We start from the raw sequence: 24941 nt of genomic DNA, 5'->3' as shown, positions 1-24941 counted from the left end.
CTGTACCCCCCGAGTGTACTCCCATCTGTACTCCAAACTGTACTGGACTGATTGTAAATCTTTGACTTCATCAAAGGGTCATTGCTAAACAAAACCTTGGTTTTGCCTGCTGACATTGCTGGTCATGTTCTGTCCCAGGAGATGCTCTTGATGGTTCCCTCTTTTCCTGGGCATGGCACTGGAGGAGGTCCAGGCCCAGGTGATGCCACTGAAGGAAATGTGCCCTCAGCCCAGGGACACTCAACACAGACTCCCCCAGCCCCTCGGGGCCCCGCCGCTGGTCACAGCAGCCCCTGCCTGGCTCCTGCCTGCCCACACCGTGGTCAGCCCTGCCTGCTCCTGGACATGGAGCTCAGCCAGGGCTGGTGCTGTGTGGGCTTTGCTGGTGGTACCAGCCAGACACTGGGGTGACAGCTCCATCTCTTTATTGGAACAGAAGAGCTGTGTCAGGCCCTGCCCTGGCAGGAGGGACCCACCTTCAGTCCAGGCCACAGAGCAGGGTGGGTCCCTTCAGGGACACAGGGCCTTGCTTTGGGTGGTGGCAGCATCTGCACAGCAGCAAGCTGGTAACGCAGCTGTGACAGGGACATCACGTATGGGCATGGAGATGTGAAATGTGTGGTGCAGGTGTCCCTGAGGGAGGTGTTTGGCCTTTCCTGTGAAGCTGCAGAGGGGAACCTGTTGAGAGAGGAGATGGCTGAGGCCCCAGCTGCAGCTGGCACACAGGGACCCTCTTGCACACTGGGAGATTCTCACTGTGCTCACAGTTTCCCTCTGAAGACTAAGAGCTGAATGTGGATGGGCTTAGCAACTGATCTGCAGGCCAAACAATTGAGGCAGCAAAAGAAGAAATTGACAAAATACAAGTTTATCCATAGCAAGGAAGAAAGCAAGGCCGTTAGCATGGAAACCAATAAAAAGGTTATAAGGGGTATTTACAGTTGTAATAAATGGAATTGGTTTGTGCTAACTAAATTGTAACTGTTATTAAAGTTATTATTAGAAACAATCAAGAATTAGTGTTACAAAGCAGATGTACCCCTTTGCAGATGTTACATGTCAAAGTTAAGGTACAGGATGTAGTTTAGAAGATAAATGGTGTCTCAAGACCAAAATGGCCTTGAGATGGACCAAAATTAGAACAAATTTAGGCATTGGGCCTAAAGATTAGTAAACATAAGGCTAATTAGTAGACTAAGATAACACAACGCTTAGTACGCACGCGCAAGCCTGTAAGGTTATCCAAAGGACAATGAGGAAGAGGAGAAGCCTTCGCCAAAAGACCACCAAAAGAAGACTGAAGACCTCCTAACAACAAGTGAGGCATGTGCCGTGATGAAAAATGATGTAAAGTCAGAAAACTCAGAAACAGGAGGAAACTTACAGGAAACATTAATGAATATGTATAAGCATACAGTTTATGCGTTTATCTTGAAGTGCTTTGTTTTGAATGTGAGGCAGGGTGGGAAGCCTCCATACCCTGGTGGGTTTTGCTTATGCTTTAATCATACTTAATTACTAGTAGATTATATATATAAATTTTAATTTTTTATTAAACTGTATTATTTTACTAAACTATATTCTTTTATACCACACTACTATTCAGTTTAGTAAATTGTATTCATTTTTAATTAAACTGCCATTAAGCCAAGGGACCTAGTTGTCAAAATTCTAATTTCATTTATAACAATATTTTAACAAAGAAGGTTGGTACAACAACATTGGTATTTAAAAAACATGACGCAATATGAGCTATATTAACAAAGAAGGCACCTTACGGTGACAACATTCTACTGTTCAAACTGTAATCATCTTTGTGTACTGATCAGGAGGTCACGATTTACTCTTTACAATCCTGATGCTAAATGTCTCCGTAGGCAGTCTGGTCACAGGGAAGAATGAATCCCTTGCAGGCTGCCCCTGTTTGGACAACCTGCTCCTCACCCCGAGCCTCAGCATGTCTGACATGGCCCACCTGGGACTGACATCCCAAAACATTAATAACATTAGTCTTTATAATTTTTCCTTATGAATAAAATCTAATTAATTAAAAAAAATAAAATTTTATTTTTTATAACAATATTGTTCTGTGTTTTTAGAACCTAATTTTTATATTTATACAAAAGAATTGATACAATTTTAGGAACAAAAACCATTATCGGTCCTTGGTTCAAAGTACCACAATTCCCTTCATTAATTAATTGACCACTATTTATGCTAATTTGTCCTACTTTTAGTGCTTTGATCATATTTTTAAATAATTTTCTCAGACAGGGTAAAAGGGACCACTTTGGGGTCCATGGAAACTTTTCTGGGGAACATTTGGGGCAGTTTTGTGTCTGGGGAGGGAATTTAGAGAGAACTTGGTGGTCTGGAGGACACTTGGGGGAGTCGGGTAGGCACTTAGGGATTCTGTGGGACAATTCGGGGTCTGGGGGAGCACTTGAGCGTCCAGGGGGGCGCTTGGAAGTCAGGGAGGGGAATCTGGGGACACTTCGGGGCCCGGGCGAGCACTTGGGGGGCTGTAACAGGGAATCTATGGGGCGCAGTGGATGATGGGAGTTGTAGGCGCCGGTATAATACGGTTTAATGGGGCCGCGGAGCATCATGGGAGTTATAGGCGCAGCTCCAATAGGTTCCGGTGGGGCGTGGGGCATGACGGGAGATGGAGTCATGGCAGGAATAGCGCTCTATGGGCGCCGCGGAGCATGATGGGAGCTGTAGTCCCGAAAGTGGCTCGGAAGGCGCGTTTGGCGGCGTGGGGAAGCACTTGGAGAGCACTTCTGGGAACGAGCCGTAGCTGCAGGTCCTCGGGCGAATGTATACGGCTCGTGAGCACTTGGGGGGAACCTGGGGAGATGTAACCGGGCTCTTTGGGGTCTGGGGCACGGCAGGAGGTTTGGGCGTGGAACCGTGTTCCGGGATGATAGGAGATGAATTCCCAGCAGTGGCTGGAAGGGGCATCTGTGGGGTCGGGAGCATTCAGGGATCCGGGGACGTTTTGGGGGGTCCTGAACGGGCGCTGAGGGGGCACTCGGGGATTTTGGATGGTCTGGGGCACACTTATGGGACATATGGGGGGCGATACTGGGGTTCTGGGGAGCGCAGGGCATATTCCCAGTTTCTCCCAGTTCCTTCCAGCATGATCCCATTTGATCTCAACTCTCCCAGTCAGCCTCAGCACGATCCCATTCACTCCCAGTATATCACATTTGCCCCCAACCTGGTCTCAATTGCCCCCTGCAGCCTCCTACTCACTGCCAGTATCATCCCAGTATGATCCCAGTAAGATCTGTCTCCCTCAGTGTGATCGCAGTCTCTCCTGACATGGTCCCAGCTGCTCCCAGTATCATCCCAGTATGATGTCAGTACACAGCCAGTGCAATCTCAGCCACTGCCAGGACAATCCCAGGATGATCCCAGTACAAACCAGTCCCTGCCAGTGCTGCCACTCCTGGGATCCCCCAGCCCTCTCTGTGTTCCCCCCTCCCGCATCTCCCCAGAGGAGCCCCAAGGGCTGGCAGTCCCCAGCCAGGGTCTCCAGCCAGCCTCAGGTTGGATCTGCAGCCCCCAATTTTCCCAATCTCCCAGCGGGTGGGAGCAGCGGAGAGCCCCACGCTGCCCATCCCGACCTGTCCCAGCTCCATCCCCGCTCCTGCCGTGGGCTGTGAGGGGTTTGGGAATGGGGCACCGAGGGTGTCACTGCTCCTGGGGGAGGACGGGGAGGGATGGAAGAGGAGGGACAAAGGAAGATCATAGAAAGGAGAAGGAACCACAAATTCACAGGACCCTCAACAGCCTGGAGAGGAGCAGGGGGGAATCCTTGGACCCCCTGCACTCCAAAGCAGAGCATCAGGGGAGAAGGGGCCATGGGAATCCAAAAAGCCCCATCATCCCTAAATGAGGAGATGGAAACAGGGGGAACTTTTTGGATTCCTGGCACTCCCAGTAGCCTGAAAAGGGCAGGGACTGAGCAGACAGGGGAACCTGAGTGCAAGTGTAACCCCCAGCAGCTGAGACAGGGAGGAACCCCTGAACACCAAAGGGGAGAGACCAGAGATGGAGAGCTCCTGGGAGGCAATTTCAGGGCTGAATTTTGGTGTCTGGGAAGTTTTTATGGGCCCCAGATGACCGGTGACTTCTAGAGATGGTTTTGGAGCGAGAGACATTCAAACTCAATGTACTCTTCCCCTATTTTACCCATACCAGGATTTCCCAATCCCAAACCTTGGCTGGATGGAGAGGAAGGCTGCGAGGAAGAGGAAGATGCCCCAGGACACCCAGGCAGGTGAGGAGGAAGTCAGTGCCCCTTTCCCCCTCTCTTCTGCTCCATCTCCCAGCCCAGCCTGGCCCCCGGCTGCAGGACAACCCCGCTGCCGACACCGTCCTGCCGGGGACGCACTGGGGGGATCTCCTTCCCCTTCCCTCTGGTACGGAGGCAAATCCCATCCTCTCCTTGTCCTTCCTCCCTCAGACAAGGAGCTGAGGATGGAGACCAGGGAGGACAAATTCCTGGGGCAGAACCTCCTGGAAGAGGCCGTTTTGAGCAGCTCCACAGTGCAGGAATCCAATGGGGAGGAAAAGCCCCGGAGATCCCACAGGAGGAGGGGCTCCAAACCCATCCCAGGGTGCTCTGAGGAGGAAAGACCCACCCTGTGCCGGGAAGGTGACCAGAGATCAAGCCAGGGCTCTGAGCTGGTGGTCCATGAGCAGCTTCAGGATGGGGAGAAGCGCTACAAGTGCTTGGAGTGTGGGAAGAGCTTCAGCCACAGCAACAGCCTGATCTGCCACCAGATGATCCACACTGGGGAATGGGCCTATGAGTGTGGGAAATGTGGGAAGGGCTTCAGCTGCAACTCCCAGCTCGTCATCCATCATCACATCCACATGGGGGTGAGGCCCTACGAGTGTCCTGAGTGTGGGAAGAGGTTTCGGAGGAGCTCAGATCTCCTCGTGCACCAGCGGATTCACACGGATGAGAGGCCCTTCCGCTGCCCCGACTGTGGGGAGGGCTTCAAGTACAACTCCAACCTCATCAACCACCGGCGCATCCACACTGGGGAGAGGCCCTTCGAGTGTGGGGAATGTGGGAAGAGCTTCCGCCAGAGCTCCAGCCTCATTACCCACAAACGCATCCACACTGGGGAACGGCCCTATGAGTGTGGGGAATGTGGGATGACCTTCAGGTGTAGGTCCCAACTGATCATCCACCAGATGATCCACACTGGGGAGAGGCCCTACGAGTGTCCCGAGTGTGGGAAGAGGTTTCAGACCAGCTCCAGTCTCCTCCAGCACCAGCGGATTCACACGGATGAGAGGCCCTTCCGCTGCCCCGAGTGCGGGAAGGGCTTCAAGGAAAGCTCCCACCTCTTCAGGCACCGGCGCATCCACACTGGGGAGAGGCCCTATGAGTGTCCCCAGTGTGGGAAGAGCTTCTCCAGGAGCTATAACTTGACCAGACACCAACAGAGGCACCAGTAAGGGAAGCCCTGTGAGTGCCCCAAGTGCAGGAAGAGCTTCATGTGCTGCTCCAGCTCCATCCCCCATCAGAGGCCCCACGCTGGACAGAGCCCTGATGACCCATGTTCCCAGTGATCTGCATTGGGAAGACAGTGAGCTGGTGGTGATTTGGTTTGGCTCTAATATTCTTTTGATTCATCTTCATCCCTTTAAAATTTACAAAATTGGAGTAACAATCAACAGATTCATCAAAGGCATCTAAAAGCTCACTTTTTACTAGTGCTTCAAGGGATCTGGAATTGAGGGAGGTACATGGGAGGGTTTTGGGGGTTATTTGGTGTATTTGTCTCCATCTTTTGGCACTCAAGGAGATGAGAGAGTTTGATCTGTCACCTCAAAACCACTCAATGCCCCCCAAAAAATATTCATTCCCACCCACAATTACTGGATTCCACAGGTTCTCAGGGTGTAATGCCTTAAGCTTTAGCTTTCATATTTTTCATATTCTGTGCTGCCTAGGTTTGTAGTTTTGAACTTCATATTAAGTGTTGGTGAGTTCTCTTCACAGAGTAGGTAGACAAAACAATTCATTTTCTAGCTTGATACTAAGGGCACTTGTTACAAGTTTCAGGCCCAAAAGCATAAACAAGGGTGGACTGAAGAGAGAAAACAAGAAGGACTGTACTTCTTCATCTGAAGCTGTAATTGGACCATGAACCCAAGTATGGTGATGGACCTCAACTTCTAAAAATGTGAGACCTTGTGATCAGTTGTCCATTTTTGTGACCATTTTTGCTCCATCTTGGGTGTACTTTTGGCCAGGCTCTTGTACTGCCCAAGGTGTATCCTTTAAAGCCGTATAATAAACTTTATTCTTAACTCTGTCTCGGCTCTGTTCTAGGTCAGCCTTCTGAAGGCATCAGGTGGAATGGGGTTGGAAGGGGATTGGGCCAAGTGGGATGCAGATCAGGAGGGGTGAGATGGGCATTGGATGGGGCAGGATGGATGTGATGGAGTTTGGGAGGTGTGAAATGGGGGAAATAGGGCTTGGGAAGGGGGTCTTGATGTCCAGCAGGGATGGGATGGGTTGGGATTGGGACTGGGGAGGTGGGGTGGGGTCTGCAATGAGACAGTCAAAGTTTGGGGATAATGAACAAAGGGGGAGCCCATTACTGAGTGAGTTTTTGGATATTCCACGTTCCTGCAGAGATTTTGGGTTATCTTATGTTTCTGAGGTGGTTTTGGGGCACTCCCCAAGTCTTAGGGGGTTCCTGAGAGCAGCTCCATGGAGCCCCATTGCCAGGAGTGGTTGCCATGGGCATGAGCTCAGAGCTGTTGCCAGAGTGCATTGCCTCAGTGCTGGAGAGCAGAGAAATGATGAATGGCCCCAGACATCTCCACTGTGCTTTTGGTGTCAAGATGAAAAATGAGGGATGAGGCCACTATGCTTTGAGATGATTTATTGCTCAAGTAGCTCGATAAGATATCAGTCTCAAGGCATGAGATTAATAGAGGAGCAACAAGTCAGCCATAGCTTGTGGAAGTCAGAGTTTCTTCTCCGCACAGAAATATATAACATTTTGGTCCAATAGGCCAATGGAAAACTGTTCAGACTGTTCACTGAGTCCTCATAGAGGTGTAGCAAACGTCGTTTATTTCTATCTTTAGCACACTTTTGTAGGGTCTGACAGGGTTCGCGGGGCTTAACAAGCTACTATCGGTTAACACATATTGTTTACATTCTTTTGCATGTACACCATGCCATTGTTTTTCTTTATTCTCACTGTGCCAGGAGAATTTCAACGACACTGCCTTTAATATTGTCACCTGAATTAAAAGCTGGGTTGTGCAGACAGGCTTTTACTAAAATATCATGCTTTTACTCTATTAAAGTATTTCCCTACATAGGGAATATACATACAGTAAATACAGGATATGTTATAATACACAGAGTCCTAAGATCTTTCTTTTGTTGCCCAGGGTGTGCAGGGCATACGGGAAGAGACGGAAATGGGTGCTTGTGCTCAGCAACCTGTCAGGGCATGCCGTGGTGCAGGGAAAATGGCCAGAAACCCTTGGCCTTTGGTGGTTCTGCTGAAGGCACAAGCCCTGTCCCATCCAGGAAGCGCCATCTGTGTCCTGCTGCCTGTGTGGTGCTGGCTGGGTTGCTGAGGGCTCCCAGGTGCCTCTTGATCCAGCTCCTCTGGAGCTCCTGTGGGGCTGCAGCGCTGCTGCTGGGCCAGGCTGGGGGAGACGCTGAGGGAACAGGGCACTGGGAGGCTGTAAATGGATGAGGGGCTGTGGAGGCCCAGACGGGACAAAACCATGGGAAGGCGTGAGGGGGATGTGTGGAGGCTGGAGGCTCCAAGGGGACAGGAGGCCCCTGAGGGGCTGGGGTGGTGGGAAGACCTGAGGAATTGGGTGTCAGAGGCCATAAGCAGCCCCCGGGCAGCCGCCTTGTTCCTGACACCCGGCTGCTCCGGTGCTTCCACAAAATGTCTCCCAGGCCTGCAGCAGAAGCCCTCGAGGCTGGGACACCAGCCCTCCAGGAGGGTGGGGACAGCCCAAGGTGCCCAGGCTGGGCTGGCTGGGGACATGGAGGGCAGGGGGGTGCTGCCAGGCCACGGCCACTGGGTGCCTCCAGGAAGGGGCAGTGGGCAGAGGCAGGGCTGGCCACCAGCCCAGGCCCTCACGGCTGCCCAGGCCACGGTGCTGTGACCGAGGCCCCCCTGACGCAGAGCTCGGGGCCCACAGAGCTGCTGCCACCATGGGGAGGGTGGCGATGTCTCCTTGAGCAGGGCTGCAGAGTCGCTGCTGCTGAAGAGGCTCTGGAGCCACAGAAACAGCAGCAGAGTGGGCACAGGAACAGCAGCACCCCGAACATCGGCACCTGCACAGTGAGGCGTCCGCAGCAGCCGGGTGCCAAACGGGGAGGCTGTGGGCACAGCTGCCTTTGGTTTGGCAAAAGGTTTCAGCAGAATTGGCCACAATGGCTCTCTTCACTTGCAGCCTCACAGCAACACTGGGCAGCTTCAGCTGCAGCCTGTGCCCGTGACTGACTTGGATGGCCATGCTTGAGGGCGGGCTCGCCTTCCACACTCAGGTGTCCCAAGGCAGCGGCATTGGTGCCATCGTGAGAGAGAGACACTGATGGGGTTCGAGCCTTGTGCTACACCTGTCCTCCCTCTCTTCTGTGAAGGCATCTTAATGACAGAGGCGTCAGCTCTGAAACTAAACCCTGGACTTGCTTAGAACAATGGAAGAAGCAGCATGTGCTGAAAAAAAGCAGGGACTTACACAGCTCAGTTTTGCTCTCCACTTGGGGAACCGCAGAATTCCAGAGCACTTTGTGTTGCAAAGAATCATAAACATCATCCAGTTCCAACCACCCTGCCATGGGCACAGGTGGTGTGCAGACACAACTGTCACTAGAACTGGAAGAACACTTCTCCATGTTGACCTTTTCTTCTCCTGGATTTCAAGCAAAGATAAAAAAATCATCTGGTGAATCACAAATGAATATTGTAGCTCACAGAATTAGGAGCAGGAGTCTCCAGTGGCCCATGGTGTGTCCATTCAACCATTGTTAGATTGTCCAGTTGGACTCAGCCTGGTGCAGCCTGGGCACAGGCACGAGGCTGGTCCATTTCAGCATCCCAAAGTCTTTGTGGTTCCCTGTGCACCCATTGCCTCCTGAATCCATTCTTGAATTCCCAGTTACTGCTGTGCAGGACATGAGAACACAGGAATAGCTTGTTTGGCTCATTCTTGTGTTCGCTGCTCCTGCCTAAAGGAATCATCAGGACTACATGCTGATGTAAAGATATAGCCAAACAGCAAAGATTTTTTCTGTAATGTCTAATACTAAAACCTTGTGTGACTGTTCAGACACTCTAAAATCCAGGGTGAAAATGACAGCTTTGGTATGGAAGAATCCTAGAAATTTTGACATGTGATTTTTCTAGTCAAGGATTTTAATGCCAATGCGGAAACTACAAAAATATTAAAACTTCTCATTTGCAACCCCTTTGAAATGGCATCAGCACACTTACAGGGGACAGGGTGTGACTGCAGGGACAGTACTTGGCAGTTCATGGCTTCAGATGTGGGAGATAAGTATTTTGCCTGGGTTCAACCTGATGTTCATGTTTTCCCAGTGTTTTGATTGACTGGTCATTGCAGGTAAATTTAATAAATGCAAAAGGATGTAAAAGCACAATTTCTGGAGAATGTGCACCTGGGAGAAAATTGGGAGAAAACCTTGAACACAGCCAGCAGGCTCTGGAAAAATTTTAAAAAGTTAAAATTAAAAATAGATGTAGCTCTGTGATTGTCCAGGCAGGACTTTTTGTGTCTGGGGAGAATGTCTGCCTTGTACCAGCTGCACACAGACAGACAGGCAGCAACTGAAGCCTTGAACATCAGAGAGTGGGCTAATGTTTCTCCCAGAAAAACAGACCGAAGATCAGACTGAAATGTGACAGTGCCTCCATACAATCAAACCATCCTAGGAAACTCAGCAGCTGATGGTGTTTTTGTGCTACTGCAAACCCCTTCCATGGAAAACCTCATTCCAGGAAGGAGCAACATCATCTGACAGATAGCAAGTGGCCAGCAGTAGCTCCAGGAGCTTCCTGCAGGAAGGAGCCCAGCCCCCAATGCACATGGGCTTTGGCTGCCCTCTGGCACAGAAGCCCCTCAGGGGCACAGGTGTCTGGGGCAGGAGATGGGCACCAGCACTGCCAGGGCTCGGGGGGTGGCAGGTCTGCCTTGGTGGGGACTCTGCCACACCTGCTGATTTCAGTGCTGGCTGGGCCCCAGGGCTCAGAGCAGCATTCGTGCCCCTGCCCAGTGCCACACCCAGGGGCGCCAGCCTGCGCCGCACACACCGCTCCCTTCCCTGGGCCGCACACGTTCTTCTCCAGGCTCCCGTGGCCCCGAGCCAGGTGCCAATGGAGACCTTGGTATGCGGATAGAAAACCTCTGTAACTCACAGAGTAGTTATGAGAGTAGGTATGAATTTATTCAGTGCTGAGGTGCATGGGGGATATCTCCTCCAAAAGCATGCACACCTTGGAGACTTGTTTATCCCTTTTTATTCTCTACAAACCAGGGTTACACAGTACACCTAATACATATTCATTTGCTAACCCTGCCTTTTCCCGCTTCATACTAAAATTAGTTCCACGCCTATTTGCAGCTGCACACTGCTCCTTGTTGGTCACTCTGGTGGTCGTCTGGAGGCCTTTGGGTCTGAAGTCAGCAATTTTCCTGCAGCTGAACTTGTGGCTTAGGGGTCCAAAAGAATCCAAGGAACCCCCCTCATCCTGTGGTGCATTTATGCTTGCATCCTGTTTATGTATTCTAGCTCTTTATCTCATCCTGCAGTCTTTATTCTCTTCCTGCTCTTAGGGGAGCAGTCAGCATTTCACACGGGTTTTGTAGCCCTTTCTTTTACTCAAGGCAATTTTTATAAATGATTCCTAATTCCTAATTTCTCTGTTTCACCCTGGCCCACTGGGGCTGTGAGCCGGGTCGGCACCGCGGCTCCCCAGGCAGCACCCAGCCCTCTGCCCCCTCCAGAGCCCGGCGCCAGCGGCTGCTGGCCGGGCCTCAGGGCTGGGCGGGCACGGGAGGCCGGGGCTGGCCGCAGGCAGTGCCCGACCGAGGGGCACAGCCCGCACCAACCCTTCCCTCCTGCCGCTCTCTGCAGCTGGCACAGGACGAGAGGCGAGCAGCTGAGCACCTGCGCCGGGCCCTGCCGTACCTGCAGAGCCCACAGGAGTCCCTGCGAGCGGCGGCCATCAGGTTCATCGGTGAGCCACGAACCTGGCTGGGCTCCCTCCCCGCCCCGCCGCAGCTCGGCCCCAGCCGCGGCTGCTGCCCCGGCAGCGGCATCCGGGCCCGGCGCCCTGGAGCCCCGGCTGCCCTCGGGGCTGCTGCCGGCCTCTGGCAGCCGTGCCCTTGGGCTGAGTCAGGATGCGGCAAGGGCCCGGGCTGAGCCCTGCCGGGGGCGGGAGGGCGTGTGGCCCCAGGGCTGGCAGCGCCGCTGGCAGGGAGCTGTGCCGCTGGGGCCCTGACAGGCTCTGTGTTCCCAGAGATGGTCGAGGTGCCAATGAGGGGTCAGCAGGAAGAGCTCTAGGCCTTCAGTAAGGGTGAGTGAGTGCTGTCCGTGGGGGCTGGCGGGGGGAGCTGCAGTCTCTGCCCTGGCCACTGAGGGCTTTGCTCCCTGTGTGGACAAGGGGTGGTGAGGGCAGAGCACAGAGAGATTTCAGGGACGTGGGGCGGGGGGTTTGGCGGGTGTGGATTCGTGACCAGGACCTTGCAGCTGATCCCGTTGGCCACTCTCCTCTTGTAACTCTGGCAAGAGCAGGCTGGGATGGCCTTGGCAGGACATTCTCCTAGGATTCCCACAGGTGCGGGCTCTGATTGTTCCTCTCTCTTCCAGCCTTTTAAGCCCTGAGGAGGAATGACAGCCCTTCCCAGACAAACATAGTAGTTCAACTGATATTCAGTGAAAGAGCTGCAGAAGTACACTCATCTGCTGGCTCAGAAGAAACAGTGTTCATTGAAGACCTCCAGATGCCATGGAAGATGAGAACACCTTGACACCAGAAGAGACCAGCTGGAGCTCCAGGCACAGCTAATGATTGGCACAGCTGAGCCTGTGGGAAGCTCATGTGGCTTCAGGCCTCTCCCTGCCTGTAGATAGTTCCCTCCCTGCAGCCCTCAGACACTGCCCACTCCTTCTTTTTCCCTTCCACTCTCCCTCCCTTTTGACAGCTCCATCCCCCCAGCCCTCAGACTGTGCCACCCCCTTTTTTGCCTCTCAGCTCATCCCTTTGCTTTGCCTTCCAGCAATAAACAGTTTGGCTTTTTCACTTAACCTGCATCTATGTGGAGCTGAAGGGTCACAATTCTGGAGTTCTGTGACACAAATCCTGAGCCCTGAGACACACGGGCCCCTCCTGCTGTTCTCTTCTGCACTGTGTTTTGTTCAGAGATGCAGAGGAACGAGCGCAGATCAGGCTGGATAGGTCCCTGTGCTGAAGGTCCAGTTCCACAACATTGTGGAGTTAAAGGTCTTGCTGAGCACCCTGAGCCTTGGATTTTGGAAGAGCCAAGCTGAGTATGTCCTGAACCCTGCTGTGAGGGGTTCTGTGTCAAGCATCCACAGACAGCAAAGGAGCTTAGAATGCCTGAGGCTTTCAAGAATAGCTTCCTGAAAGCACAGTAATGCTCCATCCCTGCTCAGGATCAGGAAGAGGGCAGAACCAGAGAGCATCTGGGCTTAACAGGGAGCTGTGGGTGTGTCTAAGAGCAAATGAAGCAGCAGCACAGTGGCCGAGACTCGGACGCACAACCGTGCCGGCGTCCGGAGCGCTGTCAGGCAGTGCCGGGATCCCGGCTTTGGTTCTGGGCCCCACAACTGAGGAACTGCAGCCCCTGCCTCAGAGCCTGTCAGAAAGCCAAGCAAGTGAGACCAGAGGGAGGGCATCCTTCCAGTCTCTCTTGGGCATGGCCACAAAACAGCTCCTGCTCCTTCTTCCTCCGCCTCTGTTTGGGCTCTGCTGTTACAAATGGAGACAAGTTTAGACAAGTTCTGCCTTTGTCTCAGCTTTGTGGCAGCAGCTCATTTTGAGGCAGCCTGCACCCCAAATGTCACTCATTCACAAGTTCTTAAGAATGGCTGATTTGGTTTATTATAAAATGAATTCTTTATTGAATTGACAAAGGATTAACAGACATCAGACTTTAAATAGACCACTTAGTACATAGGACAAAACAAAAAGAGCCACTACTAGATCAAAAATACAGTGGACAATAAAGGGTACCTTGTTATAAATCCATGTTGTGATACTGGCTTTTGCAAGTATTAAGATGAATGCTGTATGTTCTATGTTTTGCAATGTCTTTTTCTCCTGCTAGCAAGTTTTAGGCATAGGTCAAGAAGAATTTTGGACGTTAGGGCAATGTCCTGTCTGTGCAAAGCAAGATAACCTCCAGGAAACAAATGATGGGGCCCAGGCTGCTATCAACACTGACCACCTGCAGAAGAAGGAAGCCCAACCCAAATAAAAATGTGCTAAAGGGAAATAAAATCTGTAAGACACATGCTCTAAAAAGGCGGATTCAGGGCGTAGACATGCAAAATACTTTTTGGAAAAATATGAATATGCATTAAAACCCCACAGCAGAATGGGAGTGTTCCAAAGATATGAGGTGTGTTCCCGGCAACGCACCAGGATACCCCAGCTGTTTTAGCCCTTTGCTTTATTGTCTTTGTCTCCTAATTGTCTTTTTGTTTATATTAAACCTTTTATAATTTATTAAGTGAGTGAACCTCGTTTTTCACAATAGGAAGGAGTTCTTCACAGAAAGGCTGATTGGGAATTGGAATGGGCTGGCCAGAGGGGAGGTGGTGGAGTCACTGTGTCTCTCCAGTGGTGTGGGGGAGTGACATCAATCTCTGTGCAATAACTGATTTTGCTTTAAAACAATTGCTTCAAAATTGCTTCCTGTTCCACCGTGAGTGTCTGTGCTGGTTTGTATTAGTTGATAGTTGGTGAGGAGGGAAGAAGCCACCCATGCAAATGCTTTTTCTAGGAGGGGGCTGCTAAGAGCTTCCTCTGTGCTTAGCAAAACCAATAGCTGGCTGGCTCTGAGAACTGACAACCTATGAAACCATTTAGAAGCTGGATTCTCCTCTGTGAAATCCACATTTTAAAGACAGTCAAGCCAAGGAAAGCTCTCTGTTGTTTCCAGCTGTGAAGAGTTAACTGGGTGCTGGTCAGGCCGGCCCTGCTCCACCCTGGCCTGCACCGAGCCGGGCTCCGCCAGGCCCCCTTCACCACGGCCCGCGCGGCCCCAGCGGCTGCCAGGCACAGGGAGGGGAAGCCATCGGCCCGCAGCTGAAATTGAAGGAAGCAGGGGCCTGGGACCAGCCATGTGGGCAGAATAACCACGACTGTTCTGGCCAGGCCCCCTGAGATCTTTGCACAGCTCCAGGGCAGCCTGAAATTCATCACTGTGACTGCTTTTGGACCAGGCAAAAACCATCATGATCATCTGCAGGCCTGGGTGAGATATTAACTATTTCAGTGCACAGATGAGACCTGCAGACCTCGATCCTCCCCTTGGGTGAGAGAAAAGGACAGAGTGAGGACATGTAGAAGACAACATGAAGACGCCAAAGTTGGTAAAGAAGGAGTCAAGTCCCAGATGAAAGGAGAATGAGGAGATGCCTTAGTATTGGGGCTGAAAGTTCTTTTGGTAAGGCAATGGACATGGACTATGATACACTAAAATATCCCCTTTAATTCATTAGAAAATATGGAGAGATGGAGTGTTCAAACTCTAAACATGGGCAGAGGCCTGTAAGAAACGGTCCAGAGTTTCCCTCATCTGCCTCACAACCATTGCAAGAACAGAGACCGAGACCCTGAAGACACCAAGGGACTTTGTGCAGGGGTTCTGGCCTGGTTGAGGTGGAAGCTTGCCAGGTGATTGTTTGCAGGAGTGCTTGCTGTGCTGTCAAGGTACACTGCCTTCATTCCTGCTGGTGAGCAGGGACTTGTAAGGAGCGGCCTGTTCTGTACCTTACACCTGCTTCCCAGAGCAAGGGGTCTCATCAAAATAGCCGAGGAATTTCCCCACCTCTTGGCCAGCTGCCCCTTGCTTTGAAACAGACTGTAAAAATGACTTTTCCAAGTTACTTTTTTTGAGAGAGATGGAAGAAGACACCGGCGACCCTGTTTTGTCTGTTGGTAGCTATAACCGCCCCCCCCTCCCCGCTTTTTTCTCCTTGCATTTTGCCTCTTTATCCCTCTCTCCCTCTCTCTCTCCCTATCCTCTATCGCATAACCCTTGTTGCTGGCACTAAAATAAAGATGTATTACTGCTGATGTGATTTAAACTGAAATCCTTTGGTGTCCTTTTTGCAATCTGAGATCAAATGAACCTCTCATGACTCCCACTTGTGTTAGCGGATCGTGACACTCGGGAGCGGGGTGACCCAAGGTGCGGCTTAGAGCAAATGCTCCACGGCACGAGGATATTGGTAGGCGCACGGTGGAGACAAGGATGAGGAGGAGATCTCCAGTATGGGTTCCAAAGGCTTTTACTCCACTGCAGCATCCAGGGACTGAAGACCAAGAACACAACTGAGTGTGGGTTTTTATATGGGGGAGGCCAGAGGGAGGGTACAAAATTTTAACCAATCGGAAGAAACTATGGGAGGAGTGGAAGGTTCCATTCAACAATACAATAGGGGAAACAAGGGGAGCAGAGTGGGTCACATGGGCCAATGGGGAATTGGAGATTAGGGGATTTCCAGAGGGGTGGTTCAGGTAGGAGGCTGGCCTAAGGGAAGACTGACAAATGGGTGTAATGACAGATGGGGAACATGAGAAAACAAGGGCTAGGCTTGAGGCAGGTTGGATTGATAGGTGGGTAGGAGGATACAAACTAGGAGCAAACCAATGACTATGGAGAACAATTGGAGAAACCATTCAAGCAAAGCAGACATCACAACAATAGAACTGTTAACCATTACAGGAGGTGTCATCTTCAAGAGGCTATGGCATGTGAGTGAGCTCTTGCCACATTGACACTCATTGTTCTACGTGGAAAGGGACATTGAGAACTTGCCTCCAGCATTCTCCATGGATCTCAAACTGTCATGTGCCAGGGCTTCCAGATAATCCATGTTCTGATATCAATCTAGACGGGAGCACAGATCAGAAGCCTTTCCATGGTGCCCCCAGTGGAGCCGCGTCCACCTTTGTCTGTCAGGAAAAGGGATGTGGGAAAAGTGGGCAGGTGCCACCCTGCTCTATTTGTGTGCCAGGCCTGAGCCTCAAGTGTTTCTGGTTTCTTAGCTAATTTCTCCCTGGCTCCTCTTTAATACGAGCAAGAGAATAGCATTGCACAGTCCAGTTTGACAAATAAGGCTTGTGCACAACTGAGTGCTTCCACTAAATTAAAAACCCAATGTGCTTGAAAGCCGACCTTCTGTTTGCTCAGGCCTCCTCACCTCTGTAGATGAGGTGACTTTATGCTGCTGGTATGTGGGTTTTAGGAGTATGTGGGTTTTTATGTGATAGAGGTGAGGAAGTGTTGAACTCATTCCAATGAGCTGGCCAAAGCAGTGACTTTAGTGTCTCTTTGACTGGGAAGTAGCACCAGCCTTGTTGAACGCAGGCAGCAGCATGAGCAGGGCTCCTCCAGCAGCAGGGACACACCATGAACCAGGAGGGGACCGTGGCACCAGAGGGGACCGTGGCACCAGAGGGTACCGTGGCACCAGAGGGGATTGTGGCACCAGAGGGGACTGTGGCACCAGAGGGGACCGTGGCACCAGCCGTGCCCAAGGCCTGAAAAGGGTGGCAAAGTCAGGTGGTGCTGCCTGGCTGCATGAACAGCTCAGGCAGGGCATGGTGAGGAGCCAGGTCTGGGGGCCATCCAAGGAGTCCTGTCAGGAGCAAATGGTTCTAATATTCTCTCTGGGAAAAAAAAGGAGCAATCTTTAGAGTGAACTGAAGTGCTAATAAATATTTGCTCACATATGGTGGGGTTTCTCTGCAAATGGGCTTTGATGGGAAATTTCTGACCACATTTAGTTTTGCTCTTTAAGTTGAGCAACTGAGGAGCTTTGTTGAGGAATGGAGAATTGTTTGTAGCTCAGTATTTTCTCAGGAGGAGCCTTACATTTTAGCACAGGAGGAAGATAAGGCAAAGGTTTAAAAGCTTTCCCCTCCTGAAGTGACACACTTTCTGAGGAGTCTGAGGAGAATTCCCCTCAGCCTCTGCCAGGGCTGTTTGCCTCCTCTGCAGGCTCAGGATTCTGGGAGTTCCAGGAGCCTCAGGTGACACGGTATTTTCCTCTGAATATTTCTTGTTGTGCAGTATACAGGGAGAATATTTTGTGTGAGATTCTCCTCTGGGCCTTGAGGTGAATCTCAGTAATTCTGTTGATTTTCATGTCCAGATGAACTTTTGGTAGATAGGAAGGAAAAGGGAAGAGGCACCATGGAAAATTAATTGCTCAAGATTTGAGTGGCCCAACCACATTAAAAATGAAGTCTAAACTGAAAGAAAACTTTTATTTTTTTTTTACTTGATAGGTGGGTTACAACACGAAGTGTAAATAAAGGTCATTGAAAAGGTTCAGCCAGCACCCAGCTGTATGAAAATCAAAAGGGATAAGACAGGGCATGGGAAGAATCTTCAGCCCTTCCCGTTGAAGGTAAAAGAGTAGGACAAGTGCCTCTGGCTGTTACCCACAGGTAATGTGTTATTTGAAGCCAAGAGCAGATGCCCCAAGCTGCTGGTGGCCCAAGCCCTGCCATGGCTGTCCCACTTTCAGTCCTAGCTGGACCAGGGTGGCTGGCTCGGGAGGGGAGGAGGTGGGGGGATCTCAGGGGGCTTCCTCTTCACAGCCGGGCTGGGGGGCCGTGGGGGAGGCACGGAGTGCTGGTGCTCTGCTTTCCAGGTCGACTCCTGCTTCTGAGGCCACATCTGAGAGCTGACGAACGAGGCAATCTCTGGGCTCCCTGAGGGCAAGGGAGAATCACACCTTCTTGGCTGGTATGCTGGAGCTGCAGCAGGGTGACTGTGGAGAGAGGAGGTGGCTGAGGCCCCCAGCTGCCATGGGCACTCAGGGACCCTCCTGCACAGCAGGGCCCAGAGCGGCCAAGGCTCCCCAGCACGGCTGGAGCTGCTGGCACAGCTTGGCCCAGCTGGACAGCTGCCCCTCAAGGCCCCAAGCAAGCAGGGGATGGCTCTGGGCAGGGTCCCTGGCCAGGAGCGGGCCCCAGAGCACCTCTGCCTTTCAAGGGCAATCTCGTCCCCGCTCTTTCTCCTGCCCACCTTGCTTTGCCTCTGCCCGCTGCTCCTGGGGCTGCTCTTGGCCAGGCAGCCGCAGTGGGAACCAGCACTGGCTGCAGCCCCAGCGGGCTCCCCAGGACAAGGTCCAGCAATTAAGAGGCCAATGAAAGGCCTGGGCAGCAGCAGAACTCTCAGCAGAGTTATTTGGGCAACCACTGATTACCCACAAGTGCACAGCAGCCTCACTGGGAATGTTTCCTGACTATGAGCAGCCTTTCAAGAAACTGGAGGGTGGAGATGAACAACAACTTACCATTTCTTGTCCTTCCACCACCGGAATCCAACATAGCACAGGACCATGGAAAGTGGCACTGTGAACAGTGTCACTGCTGTGCCTATCATGCAGGACTTGCGCACATCCTGCGGACAGAACACTCTTGGGGTGCTCGATGGATTCTCAGCATTTATACTGGACTTGCCAAGCGCATCTGTGGGAGCAATGGGCAGCGTGAGCCTGTGCTGTGCTCCGTTGCTGAGCTGGCAGCACGGTGGATACGGCCAGGACATTCTCTGTTTCCCCAGAGCTGGGGCCTGCAGGCACCTTGCCACCCCTTGGCACAGGCTGTGCCACCCAACAAAGCCCAGAAGGCCGAGAGCAGAGCCCGGGACAGCACAGCTGCTTGGGCAGTGGCTCCTTCCAGGGACACAGGCCAAACCCATCCCTGAGCAGCCACTGCCACCCCTGACTCTCCCTGCTCTGTGACAGCTCCCCCAGCCCAAGGGGACAGAGCCAGGCCCTGTAAGGGGCCAGTGCATCCCCTGCCCAGTTGGGAGCCAGGGCTGGCTGTGGCCCTGGGCTCACGGCAGGGCTCCCACTCGGGGCTGCTCCTGTGTCTTGGGCCTCTGGATGCTTAGGGCCAGCTCCAGGAGCAGCTGCTGGGGGAGAGATGTTGGTGCACAAGTCCCGATTCCCAGGGGCTGGGAATGAGCTCCAGAGGCCTGGAAGCCGCGGCACCTCCAGCATTGGCTGCTGCCAGGCCATGCAGGCCCTTAGGGAAGAGCTGCTGGCACACAGCCCTGCCGAGGGAGAGCCCAGCACAGCAATTACCTCCTGTGCCTGGGCTTGGCATTTCCTCCTTTCCTGCATCAGGAGCTGGCACAGGGCCATTCCTTCCTCTAGCATATGCCATCATCTGCACAAACATCTGCTCCAGCACTTGAGAAAGGAAAAAGGACAGCTGGATAAGATAGAACTGCTCACCATTAGAGGAGGTCGTATCTTCAGGAGGCAATAGTTGTTAAAGTCATGGATAAGGGTCAGGAAAATACCCAGATTATTTGGGCTGGGCCAGGGCCCTCCCTGCTCCAAACATCCCCTACACCTGATCTAGCCCAAGACAGAAATATCAGGGGATCTCAGGGTGTGCATGGCCCATGCTGCAATTTGGGCTCCCTGTCAGCTGATGCCAAATGCCTTCCTGCAGAGGCTGGGGAGAAGCTGCAGCCAGGCCAGGCTGGGAAACAGCCCTGCAGGGCATGAAAGCAGCAGCGGGGCAGCAAGGCTGCCATGGATCCCTTCCTGCTGTGCCAGGCATGGTGTGTCCAGATGTGCCCCTGGCTGCTGAGTGTCAGGAGGAGGCTGAGGGACATGAACCCACCACGGCGTCTCTCCAGATCACTCAGCATCTTGTCCAAAAGTTGAGATGCCTCCAGGGATTTCTTGTCTTCTATCTCTTTGTTCTTCCATCTTGGAGGACCTTAATGGAAAGTAGTTCCATTTCTCCTTCAGTCCAGAGTGGCAGTGAGTGCACCTGGGTGACTGGTGCCCTCCAAGGCACTCCCTCCTCTCTGCCTTCCACTCAGGAGCAGGAGCAGGGGGACCACGTGCCTGCAGTGTCCCCACAGTGGGATGGAAGGAGCCCCTTGCATGGCAGTCAGGGGAGAAAGGACTCCCTGGAGCTGCCAGCAGCTCTGAACTGCGCCCCAGGCAGGGCCAGGGCTTGGCAGCAGCAACGGGAACAGCTCAGGCTCCCTGGGGCTGGCAAAGGAGCCACACGAGGCACAGCCCCGGGGCACAGCCCTGGGCCCGGCCCCTTCCTCTCTGCTCTTCCTTGTAGCAGCACAGAGCACACGGAAGGTGACACTGGCTTTGCACATGGGAAGAGATTGACAGCTAAATGCTCCTTCCTCCCACTGACAGCAATGCTGTGGGATCACTCAGGGCTCCAGAAGGGAGCAGAGCAAAGTTTCCAGAATCCATCAACCTTCAGATTCTTAACGGAAATGGCATGAGAGTGAGCTCTTGCCACACTCACACTGATAATTCTGTGCACAAATGGACATTGAGAACTTGCCTCCAGCATTCTCCATGGGTCTCCAACCATTATGTGCCAGGGCTTTCAGATGCTCCATGTCACGATCCCAATCTAGAAGGGAGCACAGATCAGAACCATTCCATGGTGTGCTGGGACCCCCTTCTGCCTTAGGGAACTGGGCACTGCAAGGGTGTGAGGGAAGGCCGTGGGAGCCAGATGTCAATGGACATGGCCAAAGCTGCAGAGGGGCCTGGGCAGCTCTGGTCTGGCTCTGAACACTCAACACCTTTTCCATGCTCTGGGCAACATCCCTGAAAGGCAGGCACTGCCAAGCAGCAGAGATTTACAGCTCAAGCCTCAGCAGGGCTCAGGCCCAGAGGCACAGCAATTACCTCCTGGGGCTGTGCCTGGCATGGCCTCCCTTCCTGCAGCAGAGGCTGCCCATGAGCCACTGCTTCCTCCGGGAAATGGCACCTCCAGCACAGCCTTTGGGTTCATCTCTGGAGAAAGGAAAAGTGATAGCTGGATTGGATGGAACCATTCCCCTTTCAGGGATGTGGTGTCATCATGATGCGATACTAGTCGAGGTCAAAGATAAGGATTAGGAAATCATATAAACTTATGGGATTGGCCAGAGCCCTCCCTCCTCCAAACAGCCCCAGAACCTGATCTAGCCCAAGACCAGGAAATTGCAGGGGATCTCAGGGTGTGCATGGCCCATGGTGCAGTTTGGGTTCTCTGTCAGCTGATGCCAAATGCCTTCCTGCAGAGGCTGGGGAGAAGCTGCAGCCAGGCCAGGCTGGGAAACAGCCCTGCAGGCCATGAAAGCAGCAGCGGGGCAGCAAGGCTGCCATGGATCCCTTCCTGCTGTGCAGGGCACGGTGTGACCAGATGTGCAGAGAAAGCCCCTGGCTGCTGAGTGTCAGGAGGAGGCTGAGGGACATGGACCCACCTTGTCCTCCCTGCAGCATTTCCTTCAGCATTTGCTGCATGGTATTGGATGGCTCATGGGGTTTCCAGTGTCCTGCAGCTTTGTTCTTTCCTCTTGGAGGACCTAATTAAAAAAATATATATCCATGTCCCAGGAATGGATCCTAAAAATCAGGGTTGAGCTTGAGGGATCAGCAAGGACACAACACTCACCCCTGCGACGGGAGCTGGGCATGCGTGCAGCATCCAGCCCAGGAGCCTGGAAAGTCCTCCCTGCAGACACACCTGTAACTCAACAGCCACAGAAGCTTCTGTCATGTCTGCTGATCTGCACAGGCAGCACTGAGCCACACGAGTGCTGAGGGGATCACGCAGGGCGAGGGCACACACGTGCATGGATCTGTCCTGGCACCTGCAGCGATGCTGCCCTGGCCGAGCTTTGGGCTCTGAGCTGGCAGCTCTCCCAGGGGGAAAGGCCTTGACCTACCCTCACCATCTCCCAGAGCCTCAGTCTTGGATGTGGGTTGGGAAGCCAGATCACCTTCACCAAGAGGCTTGGCTGCAAAGAAAGGCAGGACAGAAGAGTTCCCATGGCACTGTAGGAGATCCTCAGGCTCCCTGGGCCTGGCAAAGGAGCCATGCAAGGCACAGCCCCGGGGCACAGCCCTGGGCCCGGCCCCTTCCCTCTCTGATCTTCTCTGTGGCTGCACAGAGCACACGGAAGGAGACACTGGCATTGCACATGGGAAGAGATTGACAGCTAAATACTCATTCCTCCCACTGACAGCAATGCTGTGGGATCACTCAGGGCTCCAGAAGGGAGCAGAGCGATGTTTCCAGAATCCATCAACCTTCAGATTCTTAAGTGAAGTGGCACGTAAGTTCTTGCCACTTCGACACTGATTATTCTGTGCGGAAAGGGACATTGACAACTTGCCTCCAGCATTCTCCATGGGTCTCAAACCATCATGTCCTAGAGCTTCCAGATGCTCCATGTCACCATCCCAGTCTAGAAGGGAGCACAGATCAGAACCATTCCATGGTGTGCTGGGATCCCCTTCTGCCTTACGGAACTGGGCACTGCAAGGGGGTCAGGTAAGGCCATGGGAGCCACATGTCAATGGACATGGCCAAAGGTGCAGAAAGGCTTGGGGAGCTCTGGGCTGGCTCTGGTCACTCTCCACCCTCTTTGTAGGCCCCATGCAACATCCCTGGAGAGGCAGCAGGACCAGCCCAGGGGCTCTGGGGACTCTCTCCCACGCACAGAGGAAACCCTCCCTCAAGCCCTGGGGAAAACCATCCCCAATGCTTCCCAGGGAGAAGGAAGTGCTGTCCCAGGAAAGGGAAGCCAGGCCGTGGGCTCACCTGCTCCCTGTGCTTGCCACGGAGCAGCCTGGGCAGCCCTGTCAGGCAGGGCCACTGCCAGGAGGAGCAGGAGGAAGAGGCGCAGAGCAAAGGCCATGGTGCCTTGCCCACTGCCAGTCCTGCAGCTCTTGCTGCCACCACTGTCCTGACACCGCTGTCCCAATGTCAGCACCGCTGCTGCTGCCGCCGCTGCTGCCACAACAGTCGTGGTCAAGGACTGACTGCTTGGTCCTTGTGGTGCTGTGCAACCACGGGGCTCTGGGACCTCTGTGACCTCAGAGCCTGCTGTCACCTCAGCCTGCTGTCACCCCAGAGACTGCTGTGACCTCATGGCCTTGGCTGTACCCCCTGAGTGTTCTCCCATCTGTACTCCAATCTGTACTGGACTGATTGTAAATCTTGGACTTCATCAAAGGGTCATTGCTAAACAAAACCTTGGTTTTGCCTGCTGACACTGCTGGTCATGTTCTGTCCCATGAGATGCTCTTGATGGTTGCCTCTTTTCCTGGGCATGGCACTGGAGGAGGTCCAGGCCCAGGTGATGCCACTGAAGGAAATGAGCCCTCAGCCCAGGGACGCTCAGCACAGACTCCCCCAGCCCCTCGGGGCCCTGCTGCTGGTCACAGCAGCCCCTGCCTGGCTCCTGCCTGCCCACACCGTGGTCAGCCCCGCCTGCTCCTGGACATGGAGCTCAGCCAGGGCTGGTGCTGTGTGGGCTTTGCTGGTGGTACCAGCCAGACACTGGGGTGACAGCTCCACCTCTTTATTGGAACAGAAGAGCTGTGTCAGGCCCTGCCCTGGCAGGAGGGACCCACCTTCAGTCCAGGCCACAGAGCAGGGCGGATCCCTTCAGGGACACAGGGCCTTGCTTTGGGTGGTGGCAGCATCTGCACAGCAGCAAGCTGGTAACGCAGCTGTGACAGGGACATCACGTATGGGCATGGAGATGTGAAATGTGTGGTGCAGGTGTCCCTGAAGGAGGTGTTTGGCCTTTCCTGTGAAGCTGCAGAGGGGAACCTGTTGAGAGAGGAGATGGCTGAGGCCCCAGCTGCAGCTGGCACACAGGGACCCTCTTGCACACTGGGAGATTCTCACTGTGCTCACAGTTTCCCTCTGAAGACTAAGAGGTGAATGTGGATGGGCTTAGCAACTGGTCTGCAGGCCAAACAATTGAGTTAGCAAAAGAAGAAATAGAGAAAATACAAGTTTATCCATAGCAAGGAAGAAGGCAAGGCCGTTAGCATGGAAACCAATAAAAAGGTGCATAAGGCGTATTTGCAGTTGTAATAAATGGAATTGGTTCATGCTCACTAAATTGTAGCTGTTCTTGAAGTTATTATTAGAAACAATCAAGAATCAGTGTTACAAAGCAGATGTACCCCTTTGCAGATGTTACATGTCAAAATTAAGGTACAGGATGTAGTTTAGAAGATAAATGGTGTCTCAAGACCGAAATGGCCTTGAGATGGATCAAAATTAGACCAAATTTAGGCATTGGGCGTAAGGATTAGTAAATATAAGGCAAATTAGTAGACTAACATAACACAAGGCTTAGTACGCACGCACAAACCTGTAAGGTTATCCAAAGGACAATGAGGAAGAGGAGAAGCCTTCGCCAAAAGACCACCAAAAGAAGACTGAAGACCTCCTAACAACAAGTGAGGCATGTGCCATGAAGAAAAATGATGTAAAGTCAGAAAAATCGGAAATAGGAGGAAACTTACAGGAAACATTAATGAATATGTATAAGCATACAGTATATGAGTTTAGCTTGAAGTGCTTTGTTTTGAAGGTGAGGCAGGGTGGGAAGCCTCCGTACCCTGGTGGGTTTTGCTTATGCTTTAATCATTCTTAATTACTAGTAGATTATATATATAAATTTTAAATTTTTATTAAACTGTATTATTTTACTAAACTGTATTCATTTATACCACACTACTATTCAGTTTAGTAAATTGTATTTATTTTTAATTAAACTGCCATTAAGCCAAGAGACCTAGTTGTCAAAATTCTAATTTCATTTATAACAATATTTTAACAAAG

General features: G+C 52.5%; 2 protein-coding genes and 2 long non-coding RNA genes across 4 annotated transcripts in view; 2 read left to right on the top strand and 2 right to left on the bottom strand.

Annotated features, from left to right (window-relative positions):
• LOC147646801 (uncharacterized) overlaps positions 1-24941 on the bottom strand; it is a 442845-nt gene that overhangs the window by 405377 nt on the left and 12527 nt on the right. The gene's annotated exons all lie outside the window — the stretch shown is intronic.
• On the top strand, positions 2719-6344 carry LOC147646805 (uncharacterized). The gene is made up of 3 exons (XM_086872902.1): positions 2719-2831; positions 4210-4288; positions 4475-6344. Exons 2-3 carry the CDS (start codon positions 4237-4239, stop codon positions 5479-5481), a joined length of 1059 nt encoding a protein of 352 aa, XP_086729028.1. The 5' UTR covers positions 2719-2831; positions 4210-4236; the 3' UTR covers positions 5482-6344.
• On the top strand, positions 11447-12346 carry LOC147646804 (uncharacterized). The gene is made up of 2 exons (XR_015281782.1): positions 11447-11615; positions 11909-12346. It is a non-coding gene; the product is annotated as an uncharacterized LOC147646804 (long non-coding RNA).
• LOC147646803 (uncharacterized) lies at positions 17546-18772 on the bottom strand. Its single transcript, XR_015281792.1, has 2 exons — positions 18602-18772; positions 17546-18073 (listed from the first exon to the last, which is right to left on the bottom strand). It is a non-coding gene; the product is annotated as an uncharacterized LOC147646803 (long non-coding RNA).

Source organism: Cyanistes caeruleus, unplaced genomic scaffold (genome assembly GCF_971803275.1).
Source record: "Cyanistes caeruleus unplaced genomic scaffold, bCyaCae1.hap1.1 HAP1_SCAFFOLD_78, whole genome shotgun sequence".
NCBI lineage: Eukaryota > Metazoa > Chordata > Aves > Passeriformes > Paridae > Cyanistes > Cyanistes caeruleus.
This window is presented reverse-complemented; position numbering and strand designations above follow the sequence as displayed.

Coding starts and splice junctions, on each gene's coding strand:
- LOC147646805 (XM_086872902.1), top strand. CDS start 4,237: ATGGAGAGGAAGGCTGCGAGGAAGAGGAAGATGCCCCAGGACACCCAG. Junction 4,289..4,474: donor GCCCCAGGACACCCAGGCAG/GTGAGGAGGAAG, acceptor TTCCTCCCTCAG/ACAAGGAGCTGAGGATGGAG.